This window comes from Phasianus colchicus, chromosome 2 (assembly GCF_987193195.1).
Source record: "Phasianus colchicus chromosome 2, bPhaCol1.hap1.1, whole genome shotgun sequence".
Classification (NCBI taxonomy): domain Eukaryota; kingdom Metazoa; phylum Chordata; class Aves; order Galliformes; family Phasianidae; genus Phasianus; species Phasianus colchicus.
In genome coordinates this window covers 66670688-66695182 of record NC_143437.1, presented here as the reverse complement: position 1 = coordinate 66695182, position 24495 = coordinate 66670688, and the positions used below count along the sequence as shown (strand labels likewise).

The 24495-nt window shown below is 38.1% G+C and overlaps 1 protein-coding gene across 1 annotated transcript in view; it reads left to right on the top strand.

Annotated features, from left to right (window-relative positions):
- LOC116240429 (uncharacterized) overlaps positions 1–24495 on the top strand; it is an 85913-nt gene that overhangs the window by 18590 nt on the left and 42828 nt on the right. Inside the window, exons 12-23 of the mRNA XM_090135898.1 lie at positions 1997–2106; positions 2376–2511; positions 2607–2810; positions 6631–6823; positions 8613–8740; positions 11430–11630; positions 12604–12725; positions 13728–13956; positions 16983–17185; positions 21341–21496; positions 22543–22633; positions 23608–23745. Of these exons, the coding sequence (XP_089992024.1) occupies positions 1997–2106; positions 2376–2511; positions 2607–2810; positions 6631–6823; positions 8613–8740; positions 11430–11630; positions 12604–12725; positions 13728–13956; positions 16983–17185; positions 21341–21496; positions 22543–22633; positions 23608–23745 (1911 nt within the window). The remainder of the gene's footprint in view (positions 1–1996; positions 2107–2375; positions 2512–2606; positions 2811–6630; positions 6824–8612; positions 8741–11429; positions 11631–12603; positions 12726–13727; positions 13957–16982; positions 17186–21340; positions 21497–22542; positions 22634–23607; positions 23746–24495) is intronic.

The window sequence follows — 24495 nt, the reverse complement described above, 5'->3', positions numbered from 1 at the left end:
ATTCAAATAATTATACTAATATTTAATAGAGATGAACAATCAGTACTGTTGAATAACAAAACTATACTTTAATTCTATCTGATCTCATATTATTTTAAATATTAGAAAAACTAAGACCTTCCATCTCTAAAATTTAAGCAATTAGACATTCTTTAGATCAACAAGAACAGAGTAAGAGAGGATGATTACACTTGGAAGAGAAGTAAAAACAGGAAAATCAGCTAACAGATTGCAAGGATTGCACAAACGAACTTTGTATAAGTGTTCTGTATAAGTGTTCAACAGTTTCTTGTGATTTGTTTGACTTGAAGGAATTTTTGAGTGCTACATACTCGTTCAACTTGAAATGTATGTGACAGCCAGTCCAGTCCTGAGTTTGTCTCCCTTTTATGTGTACTGTTGCTAGATTGTCTTATGTTGAACAGGATACATTTTAGAAGCACTAATTTGTGAACTAATATTAATAGGATTTTTGATAATCAGAAAAAACAATGCCAGAATCAATATTATAAAACCTTTATCACAGTTAAGAGAATTCCAACTGACTCCATCCAAGCTCTAATGAAGTAATAAAATAAATTGGAATAAGAAGTGGTTTAAATGGTCAATATTTTATGTAGATATATTTGATTGTTTGCTGAAAGTAATTGGATGACACTTAGAAAATCCACTGCCCATAATGTTCCACAATTAATAAATATTGTGTAACCCACAGTGATTGTCTCATTTACACTGCTACTAATGCCAATTTAATTTCACTGATGTTAGTGGAGTAATGCATGTGAGTAAACCTTGATGGGAAGGACATAAACAGGCTCGAGCAGTGAGCCGAGGAGAACCTCATGGTGTTCAACAAAACCAAGTACAACATATCAGTACAAGATGGGAGATGTAGGGATGGAGCACAGCCCTGCTGAAAACGACTTGGAAGTGCTGCTGGATGCAAGCTGGACATGAGCCAGCAATGTGCCCAGAAATCCAACTATACCTCAGTCTACATCAAAAGAAGCGTGGCCAGCAGGTCAAAGGAAGCCCCTTTGCTCTGCTCTGGTGAGAACTCACCTGGAGTACTGCATCCAGATATGGAGTCTTCAGTACAGGAGAGACACAGACCTGTTGGAGCGTGTCCAGAGAAGAGCCACAAAAACGGTTGAAGGGATGGAATACCTCTCCTGTGAGGACAGGCTGAGAGAGCTGGGGCTGTTCAGTCTGGAGAGGAGAAGGCTCCAAGGTGACCTGACAGTGGCCTTTCAATATCTGATGGGGGCTGTGAGAAGAAAGGGGACAGACTCTAGCAAGTTTTGTTGTAATAGGACAAGGGAAATGGTTTCAAACTACAAAAGAAGAGATTTAGATTGGATACAAAAAACATTTTTTATGATAAGAGTGGTGAGGCGATGGAACAGGTAGCCCAGAGAGATGATGGATGTCCCATTCTTGTAGACATCCAAGGTCAGGCTTGAGGGGCTCTGAGCAACCTGATCTAGCTGTGCATGTCCCTGTTCACTGCAGGGGAGTTGGACTAGATTAAATTTTAAAATGTTACTTCCAACTCAAACATTTCTGCGTTTCTTAACATCTACAGGAGCCCAGGAATCATTTTCTTCTACAGAAGGTAAAAGGGGGGCAGACTAGTTTGTCAGATATGTCACTAACCATGGTTTGGTTGAGCTTTTGATGAAACAGATTTTCTGAATTTTTTGGAAGTGTTCTGTGATCTGACCCTTGCTGCTGTCTTGTCCTTTAGGACAAGTCCTTTGTCTTATCCATTAGGATAGTTCTTTCTTACATCATAAGGACAGGAAATCAATCAAATACTGTAGAGTTATTTGTCATGACAATTTCATGTCTGGCTGAATCATGAATTTGATCCTGTATGGCAATTTCTTTCCTTTTGTTTTTCTTTTGTTATGCTAAAGCCTATGCATAAAACTGGCAAGTAAGAAACAGATGCAGACTCCCCAGAGCAGACTCTAACTGTGTGTGTTGTAACTAGGAACTGAATGCTGAGGACGATTACAAAGCCGTGGCTTGCAGTGAGGAAGGTGTAGGAGACAGCAGCCCCAGAAAGCTCCCAGGATCCTACAGAAAGAAGAATGAAAGAGGGTAAAAAAAAAAAAAAAGTTTATATATACATGAATACATATATATTTAATAAAACCTGAAGAAAGTTGTTATCAGCCAATGTTTCTCTGATAAAAACAGTAGTGTCATCCTTTCCCATTATTCTGTACTTTAGGTTTCCATGACAGAGAGTCTTGTAGGCAGTAGCATACTCTTAGACAATGGGCATAGCAAAAAGTTTTTACTTTAATATGTTTAGAAATCTCCTTGAGTAGCAAAACTACAATTATGTTTTTCCTGCCTGGAAAAAGGTATGGTTACATGAGCACCTGGCAGCTCCTGGGACTGGAAGAAGGACCAGCAATTGCCAACAAGGAAGACGTGGTGACAAGAGGAACCTATCTTTCCTTTCTTCTCCTACGTCACTTGAGGCTCCGAGAGCTAAAGGTAAAAAAAATGGATCAAAGTTATTTGGTTTTCATGATGAGGGGGCTGTCCTTCAACTGAAAACACAACCGTGTTTTTGTTCTGGTTCGTTTCAGAGAGTGTGCCTGGGAATCCTGAACTACTTCAGATCTGTGGAGAGAAGCCTTACTATCAGTACCGCAGGCCTCAACCTCAAGGCTGGTTGTCTGATTCCCAGTGCAGAAGACACCTCCTGGATCAGTGCTGCCAAAGGAGGCACTGGTGCTTCTGGTGGCTTGCGCTCTCAGCCCTACGTTCACTACACACCAGCTGACTACAAGGTGAGGTATCACCTAGCCTGAAGTCTTCCAAAGAATGCACCTTGGCAGATTCTGATGTATTCCTCTGCTTCCATGCAGACTGTGCTGTGATAAATGGCTGAGTCATCTGAGGGATTCGGTCCAGCTTGTTCCTCAAAGCTATGTGCTGTGCGTTCATGGACTTTATGCCTCTATCTACTAGTGACCTGTAACAGATCCCTGAGAATCTATAAGCACACAGCAGTGCAATGCTGCCTAGATACCCATTAACTTAGACTGGTGCTGCTGGCTCACTCTAAGACCATTATACCTGTGGGATTTTCACACGAAGTAGAGGTTCCTGGGGCATATAAGGCATTTTGCAATCTATGGAAATGAGTAACTCCTAATGATTTCTGAAATGTATTATTTAGATATAGGTACCGCTTAGGGTTTATTGTTTTGAATTTTGAATGAGAGTATATGGTTGAAATGATAAAATCAATACAATTATTTTCACAGATTGAAAAAATCATCATCTTCCAATAACATTCCTAAGCTTTACCAACCTTTTGTTTCCCCAATTATCTTTGTAAAATATACTGAAGAGGAAGTCATATCATGCTGATAGTGGTTCAGTGTGATAAAAAATCTTGTCTTCTGAGCTGTAGAATTTCCTTTCAGTTCTTCTACCTAACCTTTGTACCACAATTCTCATGTAAAAATCCTGAAGAAGTATTATAGTATTTTAATAGGGTTTTTAAAAAGCATTTTCGAGTTCACATTTATTTCTCTTTTACAGAAAACTTGTTTGTTTTGCTGTAGAAATACACAGAACCAGATACACAAGCTAATTAATGGAGGAATTAAGACTAGAACTAAAAAGGAAGTAGGCTTCCTGCCCGCATTTTTTTCTTAGATTAAGGCTTTAAAAAAAGAAAAACAAACCATAACAACCCCAAAACTTCCTGTCTCTAGACAGGATAAAAGTCTCTTTAGAAATAAAATGTATGGGGAGGACATGGAGTTTCTGATATTTTTAATTTCTGATATTTTATCGTGAAAAAAACCACTAATCACCTAAAATTCCTAATTGAAAAGCTACAGGAAACTAGAAAATTGTGATTTTCCACTTAATATTGAATGTGCTGGTTCGTAATCTTCATAGTCTCAAATCAGAAAAGATTGAAAAATTATCCTTTCCAGTGCAGGCATTGTGAAAAGCTTTTCTTTTGATTCTGGAACTTTGCATAACACATCTTTATTCGCAGCCCCTTTTCCTGTTGCAAAGCGAGAGAAACGGTGCACAGTGTGAGCACTCACTGATCTGGGAATTAGCTGTAAAATACTTCAGGGAGCCCCTAGAAATGAGAGAGACATGATTATACAGTGACCTCCCTTTCCCCTAGATTAATACAGAGATATAGTTATAAACGTTTGAACTTCAACTAAAGCCTAAATAAATATTTACTAATCCTATTACAGTTTAAGTGGCAACAAATTTAAAACCATGGGAAACAGTATTTCCTTAGTAACAATTTCTAACATGATTTTCTTTTTTAAATTTTCATATATTGCATTCTGCAATTCTGTCTCCCAGGAACTGGAACAATAATAGAGCCAAACTAATCGAGACCTACCTAAAACACTCTCTGACATGTGCTATAAAACCAGTGTGACACTGTTTCTTTTTAAATACTTTCAGTACCAAATCTATGGCCAAAACTGTGATGTGAATCATTTCAGACAATAATCTGGGTCACTGTGATGACACAGTACAAAATATGTCTGCAAATGAGATTTGGAGGCAGCTTTTCACCTTCAGTAGCAGACTGCTTGGGATGGACGTTGTCAACAACATGAGTTTCAATGACAAAAGGCCCTGCAAACAATGCATTACTTTAAATTAAAACTTTTTTTCTGTCCCATGCTGAGATTCAACTTGGAAGATATAGATAAAGTATATGTGGGAACAGGAGCATTGCCTTATAACCCAAAAGGGAGTTGCTAAGCTCCAGTAAACCTGCCTAGAGTTAGAGGAAGAAAACAAAAACCTTCAGGTAAACAGGATCTCACACAAATAACCAGTCAGTTGTTTTGTTGCCACAGACATGTAGCTGAGTATTAATGTTTTTATGGTCATAAGATATATTTAAATGGCTTGGAAGTCTTTAAATATGACTCTCAACACAAACACTACAGAGATAAAGTCTTTTTTTTTTTTAGGTTTGCTTCGTGAGAGCTCTCCAGTTTTTCAGTCACATGCTCTTTCTACAAAATACAGTTGTCTTTAAGCAAGATTTTTAGGAGTGGGCAGTGCAGGAATCACTAAAAATACCCTCAAAAGATTGAAAGGTCAAATATTTTAATAAATGTTGTCTCTGAGGGTATTTAAAAACATAACTGAAAGCCTCTCTACCTGCTATGGTGAAGTCAGACTGGCGTTTGCTTAGTTATTTACCTAAATCAAGATTAAATTGATTATTCTATAAACAATTCTGCACCCTGTCACAAGGAGTGCCGAAACAAATAATCCATTTAGAACAATGAGGAAAGAACAGTTCTCACCAAAAGAAAAAAAAAAAAAGGAATCTTTTTGATGAGGTTGCTCCAACATTATGTTCTTTATGATGAGGTGTATGTTTTGCAGAGCTGTCTCATTAACTTTAAGGGAATGAGTAAGTTCTGATCCAATGTAGTTCTGTGAAGCTGGCAAGCTGTTCTCAGTACATTTGTACTTGAATGCTGAAGTTTCCTATGACTAAAGCAAATACCTTTTCTCTGTCTTTTTCTTTAAATAGAATTTTGACACAGCCAGATGAGAGCAAGAAGAGTTTGGGTAGCACTGGGGATTTAGTAAAGGCAAGCATTAGCAAAGCTAGTGAAAGGAGGAAGTGCCAATATACAGTGCACTTTTTTTTTAACACTAAAATGAGAACAAAGGTGCACTGCAAACAAGGAAGTAATAAAGACAAACAGTGGAAAACTAGGAGCTTGTATTTACTTGCTATATTCTTATAAAAAGAACCATTTCTAAAGGCTTCTATTGCTGTACACATACACTAAATAAACTAAGCGTTTATTTACAGTGGGAGATTAATTTCTGTAATTATACACCTAGAGATAGGTGTGTGTAATTCACTTCGTGGCACTCCTACTCAAGAAACAGAATATTTTGAAACTTAGTGTGTCACTTCTGCTGAATGTAGAATTCCTGCCTGGGGTGTTACCAAGTTAGCAGTGACTCACTGCATATGTAGACGATTCTCTTCTTAAAATGTTGAGTTTTTTTAGGAAAGTGAGGTCACTGTTCAGCTATTCTGTTGAACAAATGCTGACCTTACAACAATCTGGAACATCAGTCAATGGGTGTTCCTTCTAATTACTGCTAAATTCTTTGCCTGTGTGAGCTTATCTACAAACCTCGCCAGGGTTATTTACCCAAGAAGTCTTCAGAAAATGTGTTGACTTCATATTAAAATGTCAGAATTTAAGACTTATTTTGCCAAATTTGAGCTAAAAAAAAAAAAAAGAAGAAATTCTATTCTAGGTCAAAAGCTTACCTAGTCATTTTGAAGCCTCTTTGGGTCTTTTTGTGGACTTAGATATTCAAAGGAAAAGCTAGCCACAATAGAAATTTCATACAGTTTTTTTTAAATCTCTTTACAATATAAAGTATTGTGTATAAAGTATAAAGAGTGTAGATGTTATATTTTGACAGTATTTTATTTTTTTGTTCTTTGATAATGACAAAATACCATGTTACCAGGCCTGATCAATTCTGTGATGGGCTGATTATACCGAATTGCAGTCACTGTAGAACTGACTGCTTCTATCTCTGTTTCTCTGGAATTTCTTGTAGATTCACAGCACTCAGTTCATGGAGTTTGCAGACATGGAAAACCATGATGACTTTCACACTCGTGAAGATGGATATATCCACACACAGGACCAGCGTGGGACTTACATCATATATGATGTGGCACTGGAGGACCTAAAGGAGCTTGAGAACCAGCTGCTGCTTGTGGCCAGCCAGTACATTGAGAAAGATAAAAGTAAGATATCTACTGGTCCAAACCACATGGGATAGTACGGTTTGCTGTTTTCAAGGTGGATCAAGCCTATGACTTCTTGAATAGTCGTACTTCTTCAGAACCATGTTCTGACTGAATGTTTGGAAACTTCATCTTACTAGTAAGTTAGGTGATAAATGTGGTATAAAGACCTAACTAGGCATTGAAATTGCTTGTCGTATATTGTTAATATCACAGTTGTGCACTCATTTGTGGTCGCTGACATCAAAGTCATCCTGGAGGGAAAAATAACACAGCAAGGACATTTATTGATGTATTTAAATAATATAATGAGCAAACACATCTTCAAGGCATAAGGAGAGTCAGAAAAGAAAATATTGATTATTTCTGAATGTTTTCAATTAATGTATTTGATGGTTTTTCTGCAGAATTAAATGCACCTCTAACCACTTTTAAAGTTTTATTGGTTGTAAATAAGAAGCTGCCCAATATTTGGTGCTGCATACTTTTTTGTTTACCTTGCTTCTTTTCTGTTATAGCTAGAACGAGATGAGGCAGACTGGATTAAAGATTTCTAAAAAGAGCAGCCATACTTATAGTAGAATGGTGAGGAGAAAGGAGCTAGAAATTGTAGAAAACTTGGGAGGAAGCATTAGAAAACAGTATGTAAATGACACATACACATATGATATTCAAAGAAATGCAGAAAATATTTCTTGAGTTACTGGAATAGCTTTCCGTATGGATGGGACAATATTTTGGGAGTTATACCATACTTCCTTGAAACTGAATGTGTGGACATTCTATGTTAAGAAGTGGAGAGACTGTGAAGAGCTGCCCATGAGAAAACAGTCAGGTACAGGTTGAGAGCCTGTGGGTTAAAATTTGGGACTGGACAAATAAAGGACAGCTGGTGATTGGGCTCTACTACAGGCCACCTGATCAAGGGGAGCCTGTTGACAAGGCCTTCTTGCTTCATCTGCAAGAGACATCACACTTGCAGGCTCTCATCCTGATGAGGAATTTCAACCATTCAGGGAAACAATGATTTCAACCTGCTGGGAAACAATGCAGCGATCTGCAAGCAGTCCAGGAGACTTCTAGAGTACACTGGCATCACCTTTCTGATTCAGGTGATAGACATACCCACCAGAGGTGAAGCACTGCTGGCTGCTGGACCTGTTGTTCACCAACAGTGAAGAGATCATAACAGAGGTTAAGATCAGAGGCAGCCTGGGCTGCAGTGACTGTGCCCTGGTCGAGTTCATGATCTTGAGTAACAGGGGCCTGAAAAAGAGTGGAATCCGGATGCTGAATTTCAGGGGAGTGGACTTCAGGCTGCTTAAGGAACTGTTGGAGGAGATCTCCTGGAAAGCTGGACACACAAGTGGAGCAAAGCTGTCTACCCTTTAAGGACACTTTTCTGAGAGCTCAAGAGCTCTCTGCCCCCCACAGTAAAATATCAGGCAGACAAGGCAGGAAAACAGCCTGTGTTTTCTCTGTCTCTGTCTCTTTATGTGGGTCTCTTTGAACTCAGGCCCTTGCCTTTTACTTCAAAGAATATTTCTCAAAAGATGATAGATATGTTAAACTAAATGCCTAGTGCACTTGTTCTCTGCTTCATAGAGTACTCTGGGGCCCTCCAAGTCTCATGGGACTTGACTTTTCCTGGACTTGAGTTCCCTGGTGAGCAAAAAGCACAACAGCGTGCTATAAATAAAAATAATTACCACAAGCTCTAGGACTGCAGGCATGTGGAAATCTCTCTGATACTGACATCTGCTTGTTTTCTACTTTTTGTTTTCCTTAGGCAATGTAACTTGTGGGAAATCCAGTGGCAGCAATGTTGTTGAGTGGGCACATGCCTTTGTGGATCGGTTTGCAGTGTTGTTTGACCTTTGGACCTGTGAAACTGCTCTCTTGGAAAAAAAATGCCAGGTACAGATATTTTTCTTGGTCTCGAAACAGTGACTTGCAATCAGCTCACTTCAGGTTGTTTAAAGGCTCCCTTTCAGCAGTATTTCCTGTTGTGAATACATGTGGATGGTGGTACAAGTTCCAGATGCACAGGGAGCGTGCTGCTGGGCTGGGATGAGCCCAGAGGGCTGGAGCTATTAGGTACTGTAAATTGGGCCCATGTCCTTATTTTGCAATAAGGAAGCAGAACTGTTCTTGTCAGGTGCATCTGTAGCTGCTATGGCAGGGGTTGGCAGCACATCTGCAAGGCCTCAGTGAAACTGCCCGTAAGGGTAAGGGGTGATTAGGATGGACAAGGCTACATGCTGAGTGCTGGGGGAAACCAGGTCAAGCCCTGCAAAGCTTGGGTCATCAGAGAGTCCAAGATATCAATTTTGTTCTGTAGTTCCCAAAAGAAGAGTCTCAGTCTGCAGCTGGCTGGGCCCAGCACTTGGATTACCCTTTATCAGAAGAAAGAAGTATTTTACAGGATACACTATAAAAGATAGTCCTTTAATTAGTACAAGTGATATGTAAAAGTACATGTATTACAAATTTGTTTCTTCTTTTTTAGTTAATCTACTTGAGCCAAAAATGCCATGATTTACTGTGGGATAAATATTGTTTAAAAAATACTAGTTATGTGTATTAAGTGGACTGTATCTTTGCTGTTTACTATGGCTGCTGCATATTCTGCAGGTATTCTCTTTCCTCTCTGAATCTAGTCATGTGTCTGTATTTTGCTATGGGACATATGTGTTGTTTTTGCCCAAAGACTGCCTTGAGATTAGACAAGTTCAGAATAGGAGACCCAGAGGAACTTGGAAATGTTTTTTTGGGGGGAGGGTTGGACTCAACAATCTCTGGAGGTCCCTTCCAACCCCTATGATTCTGTGATTCTGTGATTCTGTGATTCTGTGTTTGGGACTCACCAGACCCCAGGACAACAAAGAGGATGTCAGGAAGGTAACGTCAGGTAAAGTAGCAGGTAGACCACTTCAGAAGCAGGGAGAAAGGGCAGTAATTAAGTAAGGTCGCTTTAATATACATGAAATGTTTTCTTTTCAGTCCTGGGATAGCACAGGGCAGCTCTCAGAATAGGAATGCCAGAGGATGTTAGGGAATCTCCTGTGTGCCACTGAAGAGGCTTTAAATAGAAAAGCTTTTAAACTAAAACAGTTGTAGGTAGTTTAAGAATCTCCTAGGACCCATCTCCTGTTTTCATAGTGGTGCCTTGTGTGACAGCTATGTAATTGCCTAGCCCGTAAGTTTCTGCTCCCATCCCAATAGACCTCACTTTCCAGTGCTGCATTGTTACCTCTGCAAATCTACCTTTTATTTTTATCACAGATCTTCTGTATTAAGAAACTTGCTTTGTTTGGGGGGATTGGAGGGAAATCCCAGTAGAGAAGAATGAAGCATCTACACCAAGAGTGCGCTAATTCTCTTTCAACAATGTCAAAGAGCATATCCTGGAACCACTCTCACAATACAACTCTCTAGGCAGGATTAAATGTATACATATGCTTTTCCTGAAGATTTCTTGCATTCAGCTCAAATGAAATAGAATTGAATCTCTCTAGCTTTGTTCCAAGCTGGGACAAAATTCTCTCTGTGTGAGGAAACAAAAGCCTTTTGTTCAGCAGCTGAGACAGCTTGGCTTAGCCAATATAAAACTTGTCTATGATGTATTGCTCAAGCACTGTATTAACCTCCTCCAAACAGTTCAGATCAGACAGGTCTAAACCAGAGAACTTGTCTTCTTCCATTGAAATCTGCATTTTTATCTACCGAGTTATTTCTGAGCACTTTTGCAACTTCCTCTTCCACAGTTTCCTGGGTTCAGCATGGAAAGTAGTGTGGATAAGTTTCTACTTCGTGTCAATGCAAAATAACCTACTGCAGATCATTTCATATTGATATGACCAATTTGTCCAAAAGCAACAGTAACCCCAGTTCATATTTTCTACTTCATAGTTGCCATTGACCAAGAAGTACTACAGTGAGAATTGAGGTGCTGCTGTACTTGACATTTTGCTTTTTCCGTCCCAGGCTTTGGGAATTTGTAATTAAAATCGTTAGTTCAATAAAGCTTTACAGCTGTTCTTGGTAGAGGAGTCTGGAGAGGGCATGTGACTTTCTGCATCTTTAATTACACATTGAATTAATTTGGAATTTCTCAAAAAATATATAATTAACTGAGATGCTAATTGCTATATGAGATAACAGAGAGTTTTGCATGAATCTGCAGATTTCAGGTTGGGGGAAACTAAGTTTTTCAAAGACATGACACCAGTGTGTGGGCTGGAGAAGAAAAGGAGCATGAATTAGATCTGGAAAATAGTAGGTGCTTTTTAAGTAGTAAGTAGATTACCTTGCTATTTTACAAGAGGAAGAATATATAGAATAAAAATCTTCATGCTTCAGTAGAAAACATAACGGCAGTGTGTAAATAAAATATCTCCTGCAGACAGGTCATTCTATGCTCTGTTCCTGATCCTTCTGATGAAGCATCTTGTGATATTCTGTGCCAAAAACCAGATGCCATGATGGCAGGTCACAGTAGGTTTCATACAGGTGGCAACTTCCATGTTCAGAAATGTTTTGCCAAAATGGAATGAATATTTGGATGAATAAACAATTCTAAACGTGTTTCTGAATACCTCCCCAGCTTCTAGATGTTTATTTAGAGGCCTACCAACATGCTTTGGACCCAGAAGAAAGATTTGCTTTGGCCCAAGCAATAACTGACATCATGCATAAACATCCACGGTTTGATCTTGAGCTTGAATATTTTGTGAACATCTACAAAGATGAATGCATCTGTTTACAACTTCAAGTCCAGCTGCTGAGGGACATAGTAAACCAACAAGTATGTTGAATTTACAGTATATCCATCTTGGGCGAGCGGGAGGTGAAGCTTTGATTGTAGCCTGCACTGGTTTACAGTGCCAACTTCAGTTACTACTAGTTCGATGGTGAAGTCTATGGGTGCTTTGTAAATTGAAATAAAAAAATTAAAAGTTGAAAGCTATGATTTCATCAGTTAGATGAAATCATCAGAAAGAGAGCACTGGAAAGGTTTCAGAGCTTCATGTATCACATTAAAGTCACATCTGCTATCAACTGAGGCAGCTGGAAACAGTAGTTGAGAGGTGGGAAGCGGGACAAAATTGCAATCCATAGATCTGTAATGCGGTGGATAAAAACAGAGTCTTGCTTAGAGTCCATTCTCTGATCTTACAAAGAACATACAAACAAAGTTTGCACTTTGAAGTCTAAAATGCAGTATATATCAGATAGCTGGGATTTCTTTTGCTAATAATTAAAGTACAGCATTTTAAACTCTCAGATTTTAATTCTCATTTAAAATCTGCCTAAGCTTGCTCTGTATCCTGACACAAGGTACTTCACTTCTTTGAGTTTCTAGTTCAGAAGTTTAATAAGTTATCCTTTGTAACATGTCATTCAGTCTACAAGTGGAAGTTTTTATTTCAGTGCAAGAGACCACTGTTAAGCTACTGTTGCCATGAATGCTGCCATATTGGTGGTAGCTATTAGAATTGGAAGGAGGCATCACTGGTGCTCTGAGTTTGTTCTGAAAAAATATGAAAGATTTCAAACTAATTTTAGAAAGAATAACCCAGCTTGAGTGGGTATTTATACAAACAACTTGAAATTATAATTTTTAACATATATATAATATAAAAATAAAACAATAAATTTATTATGTAAAAGTTTTTATAGCTTGTGTTTAAATGAAAAGTAGAAATCAGGATGCCTGATTTCAAGCTTTGTTTGGATTTTCTTGGCTGATATCATTTGTGTTTATTGCTGACTTTTAGATAGATGTCCAGAGGGAATATGTCTCCAAGATTTGGCGGAAAGGTCAGAAAGGTGGCATCAATGAATTTGGACTTCCTTATAATGTGATTACTAAGCAACTTGTCTCTCTTAACACTAGCTGGTGAGTGACTTCACACTTTTATTTTTCTGGAGAGTAACTCTTTCTGATCTAGTTTCTGTGACTGATGAAAAAATTTGAGGGTCAACACATGAAAAGTAAGAGTATTTGAAAAAACAACAGCCATAAGGTGAATTAGGCAGTAATGTTTCATGTTATTTAGTCTTGTGCTATTTAGAATACCATTGGATGTGCCAGAAAAACATTCAAGGAAGAAAAGTGATTCCTCCCCCACCACCTTTGCTCTTCCTGCTTTGACAGAGTGTTTGCTTAATTCATCTTGCAATACACTGGGAAATTAATATTCCTGTGGATACAGTAACTGTGAAAGTGCATGCTTAACTTTAGGACTTAACTTGCTTTGGACTTACTGCATTGGTATTCAAACATGGTTTTTCAATTTGCACTGCCCTCTGGCCACTGTCTGTTACACATTCTCGCCCAAGTGTCCAGTTGGATAGGTAGGTACTGTCTTTTCACACAAGAGCCATCTATTACCCACAGCACAGACCTGTGCCATGTTCCCCCTCTTGCAGCTATGCAACATTGTGGATTATATGAAGGATTTAGCAGCTGATACATACCCAGAAGCCAAGAGCCCCTCGCCTCTGGGCCTCTGTCTGAAGCCCCTTGCCTCTATTCCTCCTACTGCACGCACATTTTGATTGTGTTCCTTACTCAAGGGCTTATTTTGAAGTGCAGACACTTTTAATGGGTGGGCATAACAGACGTGAAAATGTGGCTAATAAAGCAGGTCAAGTAGCAAAAGATAATTTAGAACATTTTGTTTTCATTAGCAATTGAGACTACTTAAATGTGTTCCAACATAATTATGTTTATTAAGGCTTCAGCTCTATTTTTAGATTTGAAGATTGATTTCTGATCTACAGCTAAAGCCATTGCAATTTATTCTTGTCAATTAAGCAATTTCAAAGTTTCCTTATTTGAGAGCTGTTCTTTTTGTTGTCATTATTTATTTATTTATTTATTTTTGTTATTTTTAAGTGCTGCTTCAAAGAATATTTATTTGCTGGAGTTTCATCCTTCTCTTGGTTTGGTGTGCTCGATCCCCAAAGCTCTGGAGTGTATCTACCAGGAGTTCTACAGCATTTGTAGACCCAAAACAGCCAGTAGAGCAATTAAGCTAGAAAAAAAAGTGCTTCAGCTGGTACTTGATGAGTGGCAGACTATGGAAAAACCAGAATCTTTCTACAGTTCTCAGATTCAAAAAGATGTAAGTTCCACTTTTGCTTGTGTTAGAAGTGACTGTTTACAGCCAAATCCCAGCCCAGTTCAATTGATGCTCAATTGATGTACTTGATGGCTAGTATTAGGTATGTGATTCTTAATATGAGGCCAGTTATTTTTTCAAGCTTGGTAAGGAACCACACCACCCATCTTTAAAATAAAATATGTCTGTATTTCTGTAAAAGAACACAGATAGGTAGAACTCTTGATCTCACACTAGTATAAAATAAGAGCAGTCAGCTAAGAGAGAGGCAAAATACAGACATTTTAAAGTAGTGTGAGATCACAGTAAGTCTCCAGGTTTTGCATTTGTTTATATACAGTCCTTAAACGTCAGAAACAAAAAAGGCTGGACATTAAAGCAAATATTGTTACAGGTGGAGCTGGTTATTACTATAATGTGCATCATTTCCTGATGTAAGACTCTTAACTTGGCTGGTTATAGTTTTGATAAATACTAATTATTTTGAATGAAATTACTGATGCTAGATGTCTCCATCAGGTTGTTTTTTGTATTTATTTTTTTTTTTTTAGCCAGCTTAGTTAATGCTGACAGCAAGAAATGAAAAATAAATGATTTTATCTCTTTTGTCTACAAGTTCATAATACAGTTATGTTCTTGAGCACATCACTAAAGTTTGGAAAGACTCATTAGGTACTGATATGCTACGCTTTAATTCTTGCCAAGTTTGGCCAACATAAATTAAATGAAAATATGCAATTGCACCAGAAAATATGCAATTGCACCATATTCAATTGGAAGACAAGGTGTGAAGTTTCTGTGTGCACTGGTATATCTGTAACATGAATCAAATCAGAACCAATGCTACTGCAGAAATATCTCTGGACTAAGCGATTCATGTTTGATTTGGATCTGAGCACAAGGAGCTACTCGCTCTCACTGTCACATTACCTGCAGTGGAGACAGTGGAGGGCAAGAAAATAGAGACCAATGCAAGGTAGAAGGGCATAGCCATTTCAGATACTTCCTTGCCCTGCCATGGTGCAAATCCCAAGAATTTCTTATCCAGCATCTCTTTGATGCCAGTAAAATCCACTGGCAGTGCTCCAGACCTCCTGCACAGTGCAGATGACAAATAATTCTTCGGGTTTTTTTTAGTTTTAAATCCTAGAAATCAGTGGCAGAGATCTATGTATAGATCTTAAAGTTACTACTCTACTATTGCCAAGGCAGAAAGAGAAACTTCTTTTCCATTTCTTTTCTCCAAGACAAGCTGTGGATGAGAAAAATGCACATAAGAAGGCAATGTTTAGAAAACACTAACACTGTTACAGTCAAACATATTTTAGGAAATTTACCTTTGCCAGCATGAATTTAGTTTGGTTTCCATTTGCACAGTCATGATGAGTGAGTCTCTGTATTATCACACTGGGTTGTGGGGTTTTTTTTTTGGCTCATTTTGACAAAATAAACATTTCTGACCTTCCTGAACTGCTCCATTTGTGACCCTTGACCATATTCTTTCATGTTTTTCCAACTCTTCACTAAAGAAGGTTTTACAAGATTCAGTGTGTATTCCCCATCTGACTTCCTAAATGTCTTTCAGCTTCATAATAAGCAAGTTACCTAGGGGCAAGGTGCAGATGCTGCCAGGCTTGCAACATGTACTTGGGAAGCTGAGAGATATTTCTCTTACCCCAAGCCATGATTCAGAAGAGGTTGCCCAGAGAGGTGGTGGAAGCCCTGTCCCTGAAGACATTCAAGATCAGGTTGGATGGGGCTCTGAGAAGCCTGATGTAACTGTGGGTGTCCCTGTTTATTTCAGGGAAGTTGGACCAGGTAGCCTTTAAAAGGTTCCTTCCAATAAAATGATTCCAACTCAAATTATTCTATGAGATAAAGAGCTGTTCTGTTCATAAACACACCATTTGATAAACTCACCCAACTGGTCTATTCCCATGCTTCACCAGCGTCACCATCACCAAGTTCTCTTTAAAGTCTAGCATAGATTTGCTCTGCTGGAATCTAAGCTTATTTGCTCTTCTCTTGCTCTCTCTGAAAATGGGGAACATGCTCCTTGTAGCAACTCTGGGAGGAAGCTGTGTCCACCCATCCAGAGTCACAGTTACAAAAGCACATTGGGGAAGAGGGACAAACTGAAAGATGTTGCACAACTTCTGACACTTGTCTTTGGGTTGCTGTCTTTTCAAAATGCTTTTTTTCAGTGTAGCCCTTAAGATTTAGTAAATGGCAGGTGTTGAAATCTAGAATTTATTACTAATAACAGCATGTCTGGGTTTGGATTTCTGTGATTCATTCATCATAAATGGCAAAGCATGAAGCCATTCAGTTACAGCAGTGGCCATGACAATATGCCTGACAGAAGCAGGGTGGAATGGTTGTACAAATTGTGACAGCTGAAGACAGAGCAGCTTTTTCTTCACAAAGAGCCAGAAGCTGTTCCTGCCACTTCTTCCGAAGCACAGCAGCCATTTTCTTCTTTCTGACTCTCCACATTACTAAGCTGTAGCCTTTCATCATTTTCCGTTCCTGATATTTCTGCTCCTTTGGGTCCTTTCACCATTCCAGTACGAGTCTAGATGAATTGCTGCCCCCATTCTGGGAGCATCATATGTACAGTAGCATAAGTACACACTCATTGTAAGAGGAATAGCAGCAGATAGTAATGCGAAGCCAGTCACAGAGCCCATCCCTTAGAAGGATGCATACGTCTGAAAGCCTTCTGAATTTTGATTATAATAAAAAAAGGGCAAATATCTTGTGTTCCAGGAATTGGAAAGTCCTTTGAGTAGAGTAAAGTTTATGAATTCAATGACTGTACCTTTGAAGCAAGTGCCAAAACTCCAGTGTATTTTCAGAGGTCAGAGTGGACCCAGTCCTGACCTTGCATGTGTTGCATGTCAGAAGTAATTCCAATCATGATTTACTCCAGAAAAAAAGGAGAAGAGACCCCTAAAGCATTCAAAGGCCTTTTGTTGTCTTCATATGAATTACACCTGCATTAACATTTTTTTTCACTTACCTTCCAGTTGTTTGCAGAGATACTCATAGAGGACCCTGTGCTGGTGCAAGACATTGCTTTGTCACTGTTAGAGGTGAGAGCAGACGAAGAAAGAAAAGAAAGTAAAGAAAGGCAGCTCTTTATCCTGGATTCATTCTCCATGCTCCTGGAACTGATCACGCTCCGGCATCGGTTGGTTGAGGTGGCAACAGAGAGTGCACAGTTAGCCAGGTTGGTGGATTGATAATGCTGGTTTAGCTATGAGGACGTGAGATAGGCAGTTTGTAGGGAAAAAGTAAATCCTTTTAAATTGATCAGTTAGTATAGTTGGAAAAAAGTCAGAGAGAGAGCACATGCATTTGTGTTGAATATTTTTATCTAATATGTGGAAAGGGGGTCTGTCTGGGGTTTGCAAGATGTTTATTAGTTTCATAAGCTGAGAGACAAATCAAGGCTTAACAGAACAGGCCCAGTGAAAATGGGAGTTCTGTGATTCTATGAAATTTTGTCAAAAGATGGAGGAGCAGAAGGAATTTGCTGGTTCAGTCAAGATTGTCTTAATCATCTTCTTATGAACAATATTAAAATATAACAAAAATGACACAGGAAGAGCATACAAGCTTTGTTCGCTACCGGAAATAGGAAAGCATAAAGATTGTCCTGGATGTACTGATCCTTGCAGAGGATAAAGTAAAATATTCTACACAAAGGAAATCAGTGTCATGCATTAAGGAAATTATCACATAAGCTGGAGAAAATGACAATTTGTACAGAGAAACAAAGAAAATAAGGACTTAGCTAAAGAGGAGATCTATCCTCTGTAGGATAGTGTTGACCTGCTGTCTTGGATGCAGTTATTACTGAAGTTTTCCTTGCTCAGCTCCATATTATCTCACATTTTTATTAATGAGTTAAATAGAAAGTATAAGGGCATGTTATTAAAATCAGGACATTAGAGTGCTGGAAGATAAAACTGATACAGAAAATAAATATCTTACAGAAAGAACGCGTAGTTCTAAGGTATGAAGTAGTAGGAAGGAGATAAAAATCACTAACACAAAGCTTAAGGCTATGCATAATAATAGGGAATTCTCCTGTAAACTTCTTTGGAAACAAGAGGAGGAGGAAGAACTGGGTGTATAGCTGGCAATTGAATGACTACATATTGCAACTGTGATGGGGGAGGAAGTCACGATATCCTACTGTGAATCAGGCAATGAGTTTTGTTTTCCATAGAGATCAGAACTGATGCCTTTTATGTGATTCTGGTGAGGCCTCACCCGGATTATTAAGTATAGTTTCGAGATTTATCTTCAGGAAAGATAAATGCAGAATAGAATGGAAGCAGAAATGATCTAACAGGATGATGAGGGGAAATAGAAAATGCATTTTACAGAACTAAATGAAATATCTTGGCTTGTTTGTCCTAGCAAAATGAAGTCTGAGAGAAGATATGATTGTTCTCTATAAATACATTGGGAAGATAAGCATTGGGAATGGAGAGCAGCTATTTAAGGCCAATTTTGGCAGCAGAACAAATGGATCTAATCACTGTGAATAAATTTAAACTGAAAATTAAAAGGAGATTTTTAAGAATCAGACAAAAAAAGTTCTGGAACATAAAGAGTGGAGGGCAGAAGATGAACATAGTTTTAAAATGTACCTTAATTCATGTATGAAAGTATTTGTGGGACATGATTTCATGCAATAGCAAAGTTGTGCATTTTGGACAGATGACATTTCAGTCACATTTTCCCCTTATCTCAACTCTTTCTCCAGCTTTCCTCTGTAAAATGTAAATTCCAAATTAAAAAAGTCAGAAGCATTTATTTTCAGCAGCTAAAAACCTAGATGTATCATAAAATCATAAAATCATATCATAGAATAGGCTGGGTTGGAAGGGACCTCAGGGATCATCAAGGTCCAATCCTCTGCCGTGATTAGGTTGGCCAGGGCCCCATTCAAACTGGCCTTGTGGGGCAGGGCATCCACAGCCTGTCTTGGCAACCTGTCCCAGCACCTCACCACTCTCTGAGTGAAAAGCTTCCCCCTGACATCTAATCTAAATCTCCCTTCCTTTAGTTTAAAACCATTCCCCCTTTTCCTGTTACTATCTACCCATGCAAAGAGTTTATTTCCCTCCTGTTTATAATCTCCCTTTAAAGATTGGAAGGTCATAATGAGGTCTAATTCTAATTTAAACTTATTACTCTGGTTTGGTTATCTCTATGTTCCAATACTCATACATGCTCACACATATATTTTCTGGTAATTAAGAAGGAGTAAAGCTATAGTGCAACTTTTCATTTACCTGAAAAATCACCTTTTTTTCTTGAAGCCTGTAAGAACTTAATATTTCAAAAGCCCTGTCTCCATGTCTCTCACTGGTGCTCACCAACTGATTTAGAAGTTATCTAGAGGAGACAGATGAGCTGACAGATTGGTTACGTGGTTGCATTTGTTTTGTGAATAAGACTAAGACCTACTCACCTGAGGTGACATACATAGAAGTCCCTGAAAGGCAGCAGGAAACTGACAATTTTTCTGGCAAAGGATGGGAATTCAGTAGAAAGTTATGTCAAAAAGTAAGATTTGGTGATGCATATGCAAGGTCATTAAGCATAGCACTATCTTCATTTAATAGAAGATGATTAAGTCAGCCTAAATATCAGTATAAACATACATAGTTTATTCAGGGTGACATTTTGAGGGGCTATTTTTACACCCTCACATGATATGATGAAGTTCACTGTTCATTATAATATCAACTGTTAGGGACTCAGATTCAGACTGAAGCATCAGAAAGACTGGCAGTCTTTCTCCCTGCTGTGCAGAACAACATGAAATGAGTGCACATACATTTATAGATTCCTCTGTCTCATACTATAGATTCTACCAGACTTTAGGGAGATTTGCAAGAATTACTCCCATTACTTGCCTATCTGTTCATTCCTGAAGCTCCTTTCTGTCTATAAGTACACATTTAAGTTGTATGCACTATTCCTGAATAGCCCTTGTTGCTTCTCTTTGTTCCTCAGCCTTTCAATCTTCACCTTCAATTATCTAATGAAAAAGGACATCCTTTGTACAACTAAACAATGCCAATTTAGTCTGAATTTTGCTTCTCTCTCTCTCTCTCTCTCTTTTTTTTTAATACATTCACCTTTTGGATATCTTTCCTTTTTCTCTATTTTTTTTTCCTTTGCACAGTACTAGTAAGCTTATCTGTGTATTGTTATCTGTGCTGCAAAGGCTATCCATGTGTTTGTATTTTGTTACCTGTGAGATCAGCGTTTGTAGTCATTACACAGGGTTTTATTCAACCTTAGAGCTGATTTGTATAATTATGGATTGATGTGCATGGTGTCCTCCATATCCTATTTTGTCTTCTGAGCTTTTTTTTCTGTAACTTTGCTGGCAGAGAATTCTACATATTTTTAAAGAACTGGGAACTGTGACTTCTGGGTCCTATTTGTATCTTTATCACATTCTCACACCTTAACTTCTCTTTGACCTGTTTTCTTGATTGATAAAACACCTGCCTGTAGATGTTAGCAGGAAGCAAGGGATTATTTTATTCCTTCACAGCCTGTTTCAAAAAGAAAGTTACTCTTTGTACCATCTTCTTATACTGTATGAAAAGAAGAATCACAGATCAGATTGGTGTTTCTGTGGTTTTGCACAGTCTCTTCTGAAGGAAGAGACTCATAGATCCCTAGGGAGGGAGTATAGACTGTGTCCAACTTCAGGCACCTGGGGCTTTAGAGGCCTCCTGAATTGCTAGTTGCATCTAGACAATGTGTTTACTGCCTGCTGGTCAACTGCCCTGGTCTTTTGTTGTACTGCAGAGTTGGGGTTGTGTCATACTGAGAATAAAGCTTTCTTATGTTATAAAATTGCTATTTTCATAGTAATAACATGTCTGAGTTCTGCTTGGCTACTGAAACTTCTCTTGCAATCTGCCCTCCTTCTAGTTTCTAGCCTAAAGCTGTATTCTTCCCCTCTGTCAATCCCTTCTAAATAGAACATTTAGCACCTTTTCCTTGATTTTTCTATGTAATGTTGTAGACTCTTGACTTACTGTCCTTTGTTTGTAACTCCAAGTTCATATATATAACTCTATAGTTCAATCTATGCTAATTGGACTGCCAATACTAAACGAACATCAGCTCTCAGGATGGAATGCTTGTTTGCTATAACACTTGAGATGACAATAAATGTTTAAAGTTGGATGCAGATTACTTCTTTAAGTGAACCTTCTGGATGTAGATTTCTAAGTGAGCATTACTTAAGCAGAGAGAAAATTTGTTTTTGAAATGCATCCATGTTTTTGTGGTTTTTTTTTTTTTTGTTTGTTTGTTTGTTTGTTTGTTTTCCCCTTTCTAGCTTATACAAGGCTTTTGCAATGGAAGCAGGTTTTGGGGAGTTCCATTTGTATCTGAGGCCAGTGCACTTCGAATCTGCTCTTCACAAGGAGAAAGCAGACCATCTGCCACCAACATTTATTACTTCTCTCCTGGAAGATGACAGATGTGTTGACAGGTAGACTGAGTTTCTTTGTGTTTCAGAGAACATAGTCTTGTTTAGATTGGATGTGATCAAGTCTTCAAATAGATTAAGCTCAAATATAAAAACTTCAGTGCATAAAACATACAAAATGATTCAGGTAAGAAATGTAAAATGCTACATGATTTGTTTTCTTTTTCTATAGGGTTTGAGATCAGATGTTTCTAATTTGAAGCCATTGAGCAGTGAAAGCAAGGAGGCACCGAATTTGTGTGCAACTGTGGCAATTTTGGAACTCAAATGCATTCTCTTCAAAGCAGAGAATGCACAACAGGGCATCTTTACTCTTTAAAGAGTTCATATGTATGTTTGTATTTGTGTACATACACAATATACACATTTGTATGTACACATACACACTTTGCTTATTTGTGTGTGTTTTAGACCAAGCTTTAAGATGAAGAAAGGCAACAACTTGTGAATTTTCTTACTAAATTTTGGAAGGGTATTCCTGTCATTCCCTATTGCTAACATAGGTAAAAGAGCTCTCTTTTTACCTGTGTGTGTATCACTTGCAGTCGTGTGCTATTACTTGCTTCCCACTCACTTGTGTACATGCTTACCTGCTGCAGAAATCTGGCTGTTTCAAGTTAGTTTAGCAATTGCAAGCAAACTGGAATGAAATTTCAGCTGTGAATTGCATTGTGGGCAATGGTGGACATCAGAGATAGTACAGCACAAAAAAGAGTTAGGAACCAATGCAAGAGCAACAAGATATCAACACAGCAAACAAGCAGATTTTTCACTGTTTTACACCAAGCTTATCTAGGAGAAGCTGAAGAATCATTGTAAACCACAAAACATCACAGCTTATAGTGTTTTTCTTACAAAACTACATTCAACAAAGCAACATTCTAAGATCACCTATTTAGGAACTAGAGTGACAGATTTCCTTATGTAATCTAAATGTAAAAGGTAAATAAACAGAAAATATTTCTGAACTAATGACCATTTTCCTTTCACCCTCAGTTTGGCTTCTTTCTGTGTCGTACTTTGTGTTTATAAAAAATCTTCTATTGCAGATATATTCCAAGTAGCTTACCATTAAGCATTCAAGAGATCGACAGTCATGTTGGAAAATTTAGTTTCAGGACAAGACGTGGTGTTATGCAGGTGAATGAATTTGCAGAATAATCAAAAAATATGTATTATGTTTTCATTTATTCACTGGGTAGGTAAGGGCCTCAGCCATGTGTTTGCTAGATGCTATAAATTTCTGTTTTTGAATGAAAATACTGTTTTGTAAAGTGATTTTAGTGTGGCTTAATACAGGAATCCTTGCTGAGGTTAAACTCTTTAAGTCAACAAAGTTTTGTCTGAGGAAATTTATTAAACAAAGCAGGATGGATGTGTGTGGCTGTGCACACAGGGTAACAACTAGATGTAGAGAGTTCTCTAAAGGAAGAAAATGACTTTAGTCTTTAATACCATCTTGTATACTTAGTCCTCTCCTCTATTGTATGAGTATGGCACAGTATTGCACAATGCCAGGCCATGGCGCTTTCTTTTTCTGCCCAGGGAGGTGGTGGAATCACCATCCCTGTAGGTTTTCAAGAAATATCTAAATGCAGCACTGAGGGGTGTGCTTAGTGGGCATGGTGGCAATGGATTGGACTAGAACTATTCCAACTGTAAAGATTCTATAAAAATTCTATGATTCTTTAAAACTCTCCTCAAAATTTTATTTCCATTAACTCATCTGTACTCTACAGCATGTAATTACAAATTTTCCAAGGAAAATCAGACCTGTTTTATTTAATATCTACTCCTTTGCCAGCCTGTCTTCATTTGCTGCATACTCTGGTAACATCATGATTTGCAGAGCAGATCTGAGAATATAGCCTACTAAATACAAATGATTTAACTGTTTTCTCAATCTCTGCATTTAGTCATGTTTCCGTGATAACAACCTATACAAATATAATAGGATGCTCTCCTTTTCTCCCCTTTGTTTTACTAAATTAAGCTGAAGTAATACAAGACAAAGTGATGTCTGTAAAGCAACTTTCCTTCAAAACTGTAGAGGCAATGCCTAATAAACACTTCATGCATAAAATGAAAATATTTTGTGTTTTCACTCTCCTTAGCTCTTGTGTCCATCTGGAATAAAGAACATGCAAATTATCCTTGCCTGCCAGGTCATTCAGAAAAATGCTCTTTTGGCAGCTGTTCAGCAAGCCTCCTTTTGTTACCTGGTCCAGTTTACCCATTCCCTGGACATAAAGGTTAGTAACACCCTCCTCCTCAAATTGCACTATTAACGAGTTTTGTCAAACTTAGCCCAAAGAAGGCACCTGTTAATCCTGCTTATAATCAATTGCATGGTAATCCTGTGCGACACTCAGAACAGCATCACCGATGACTGAAGGAACTGCTGTGATTGTCTATTAGCATATGACATAAAAATAAATGGTATCACATCAGTGACTTTATTTAAAGTCTATTAGTTGGGTAAGTGATGAAGCATAGCTAAAAATATACCTCAAGGTAGATCTGAAAGAGATTGGAGATGAATTGGATTCAAAATGCACTGATTAAATCTCATAACCTGTAATATGCAGAAAGGCTAGCAATCACAGTTTGACCTTGAAATATGTACTTTTCTGGGATGGTGGTACCATCATCTCCTGCTGTTTGCATTTTTCCTGTCTTCTGAAAATAGAAATATGGTCAGCACTCTTTCAAATGGGAAATATTTATGCCAGCGTGATGCCATAATGTTGGTTTAAAGAAAGTCTGCTGGGTCACCAACCATTAATCTTCCTCATCTTATATTAGGCATCATTTTATGTTTCTTATGTGAAGCTCAGGTGCTGCCCTTGCTTCATGCATGATACATTGATGTACAGCTCTGTGGTGCATTTTTTTTATGCAGGTATTTCTCTTCCAGAGATAGCTATTACAGTGATGAGCTAAGCAAATTTGTATGTAGTTTTGAACTTCCAAGGCAAATAAAGATTCTTTAGGTCTTCTCT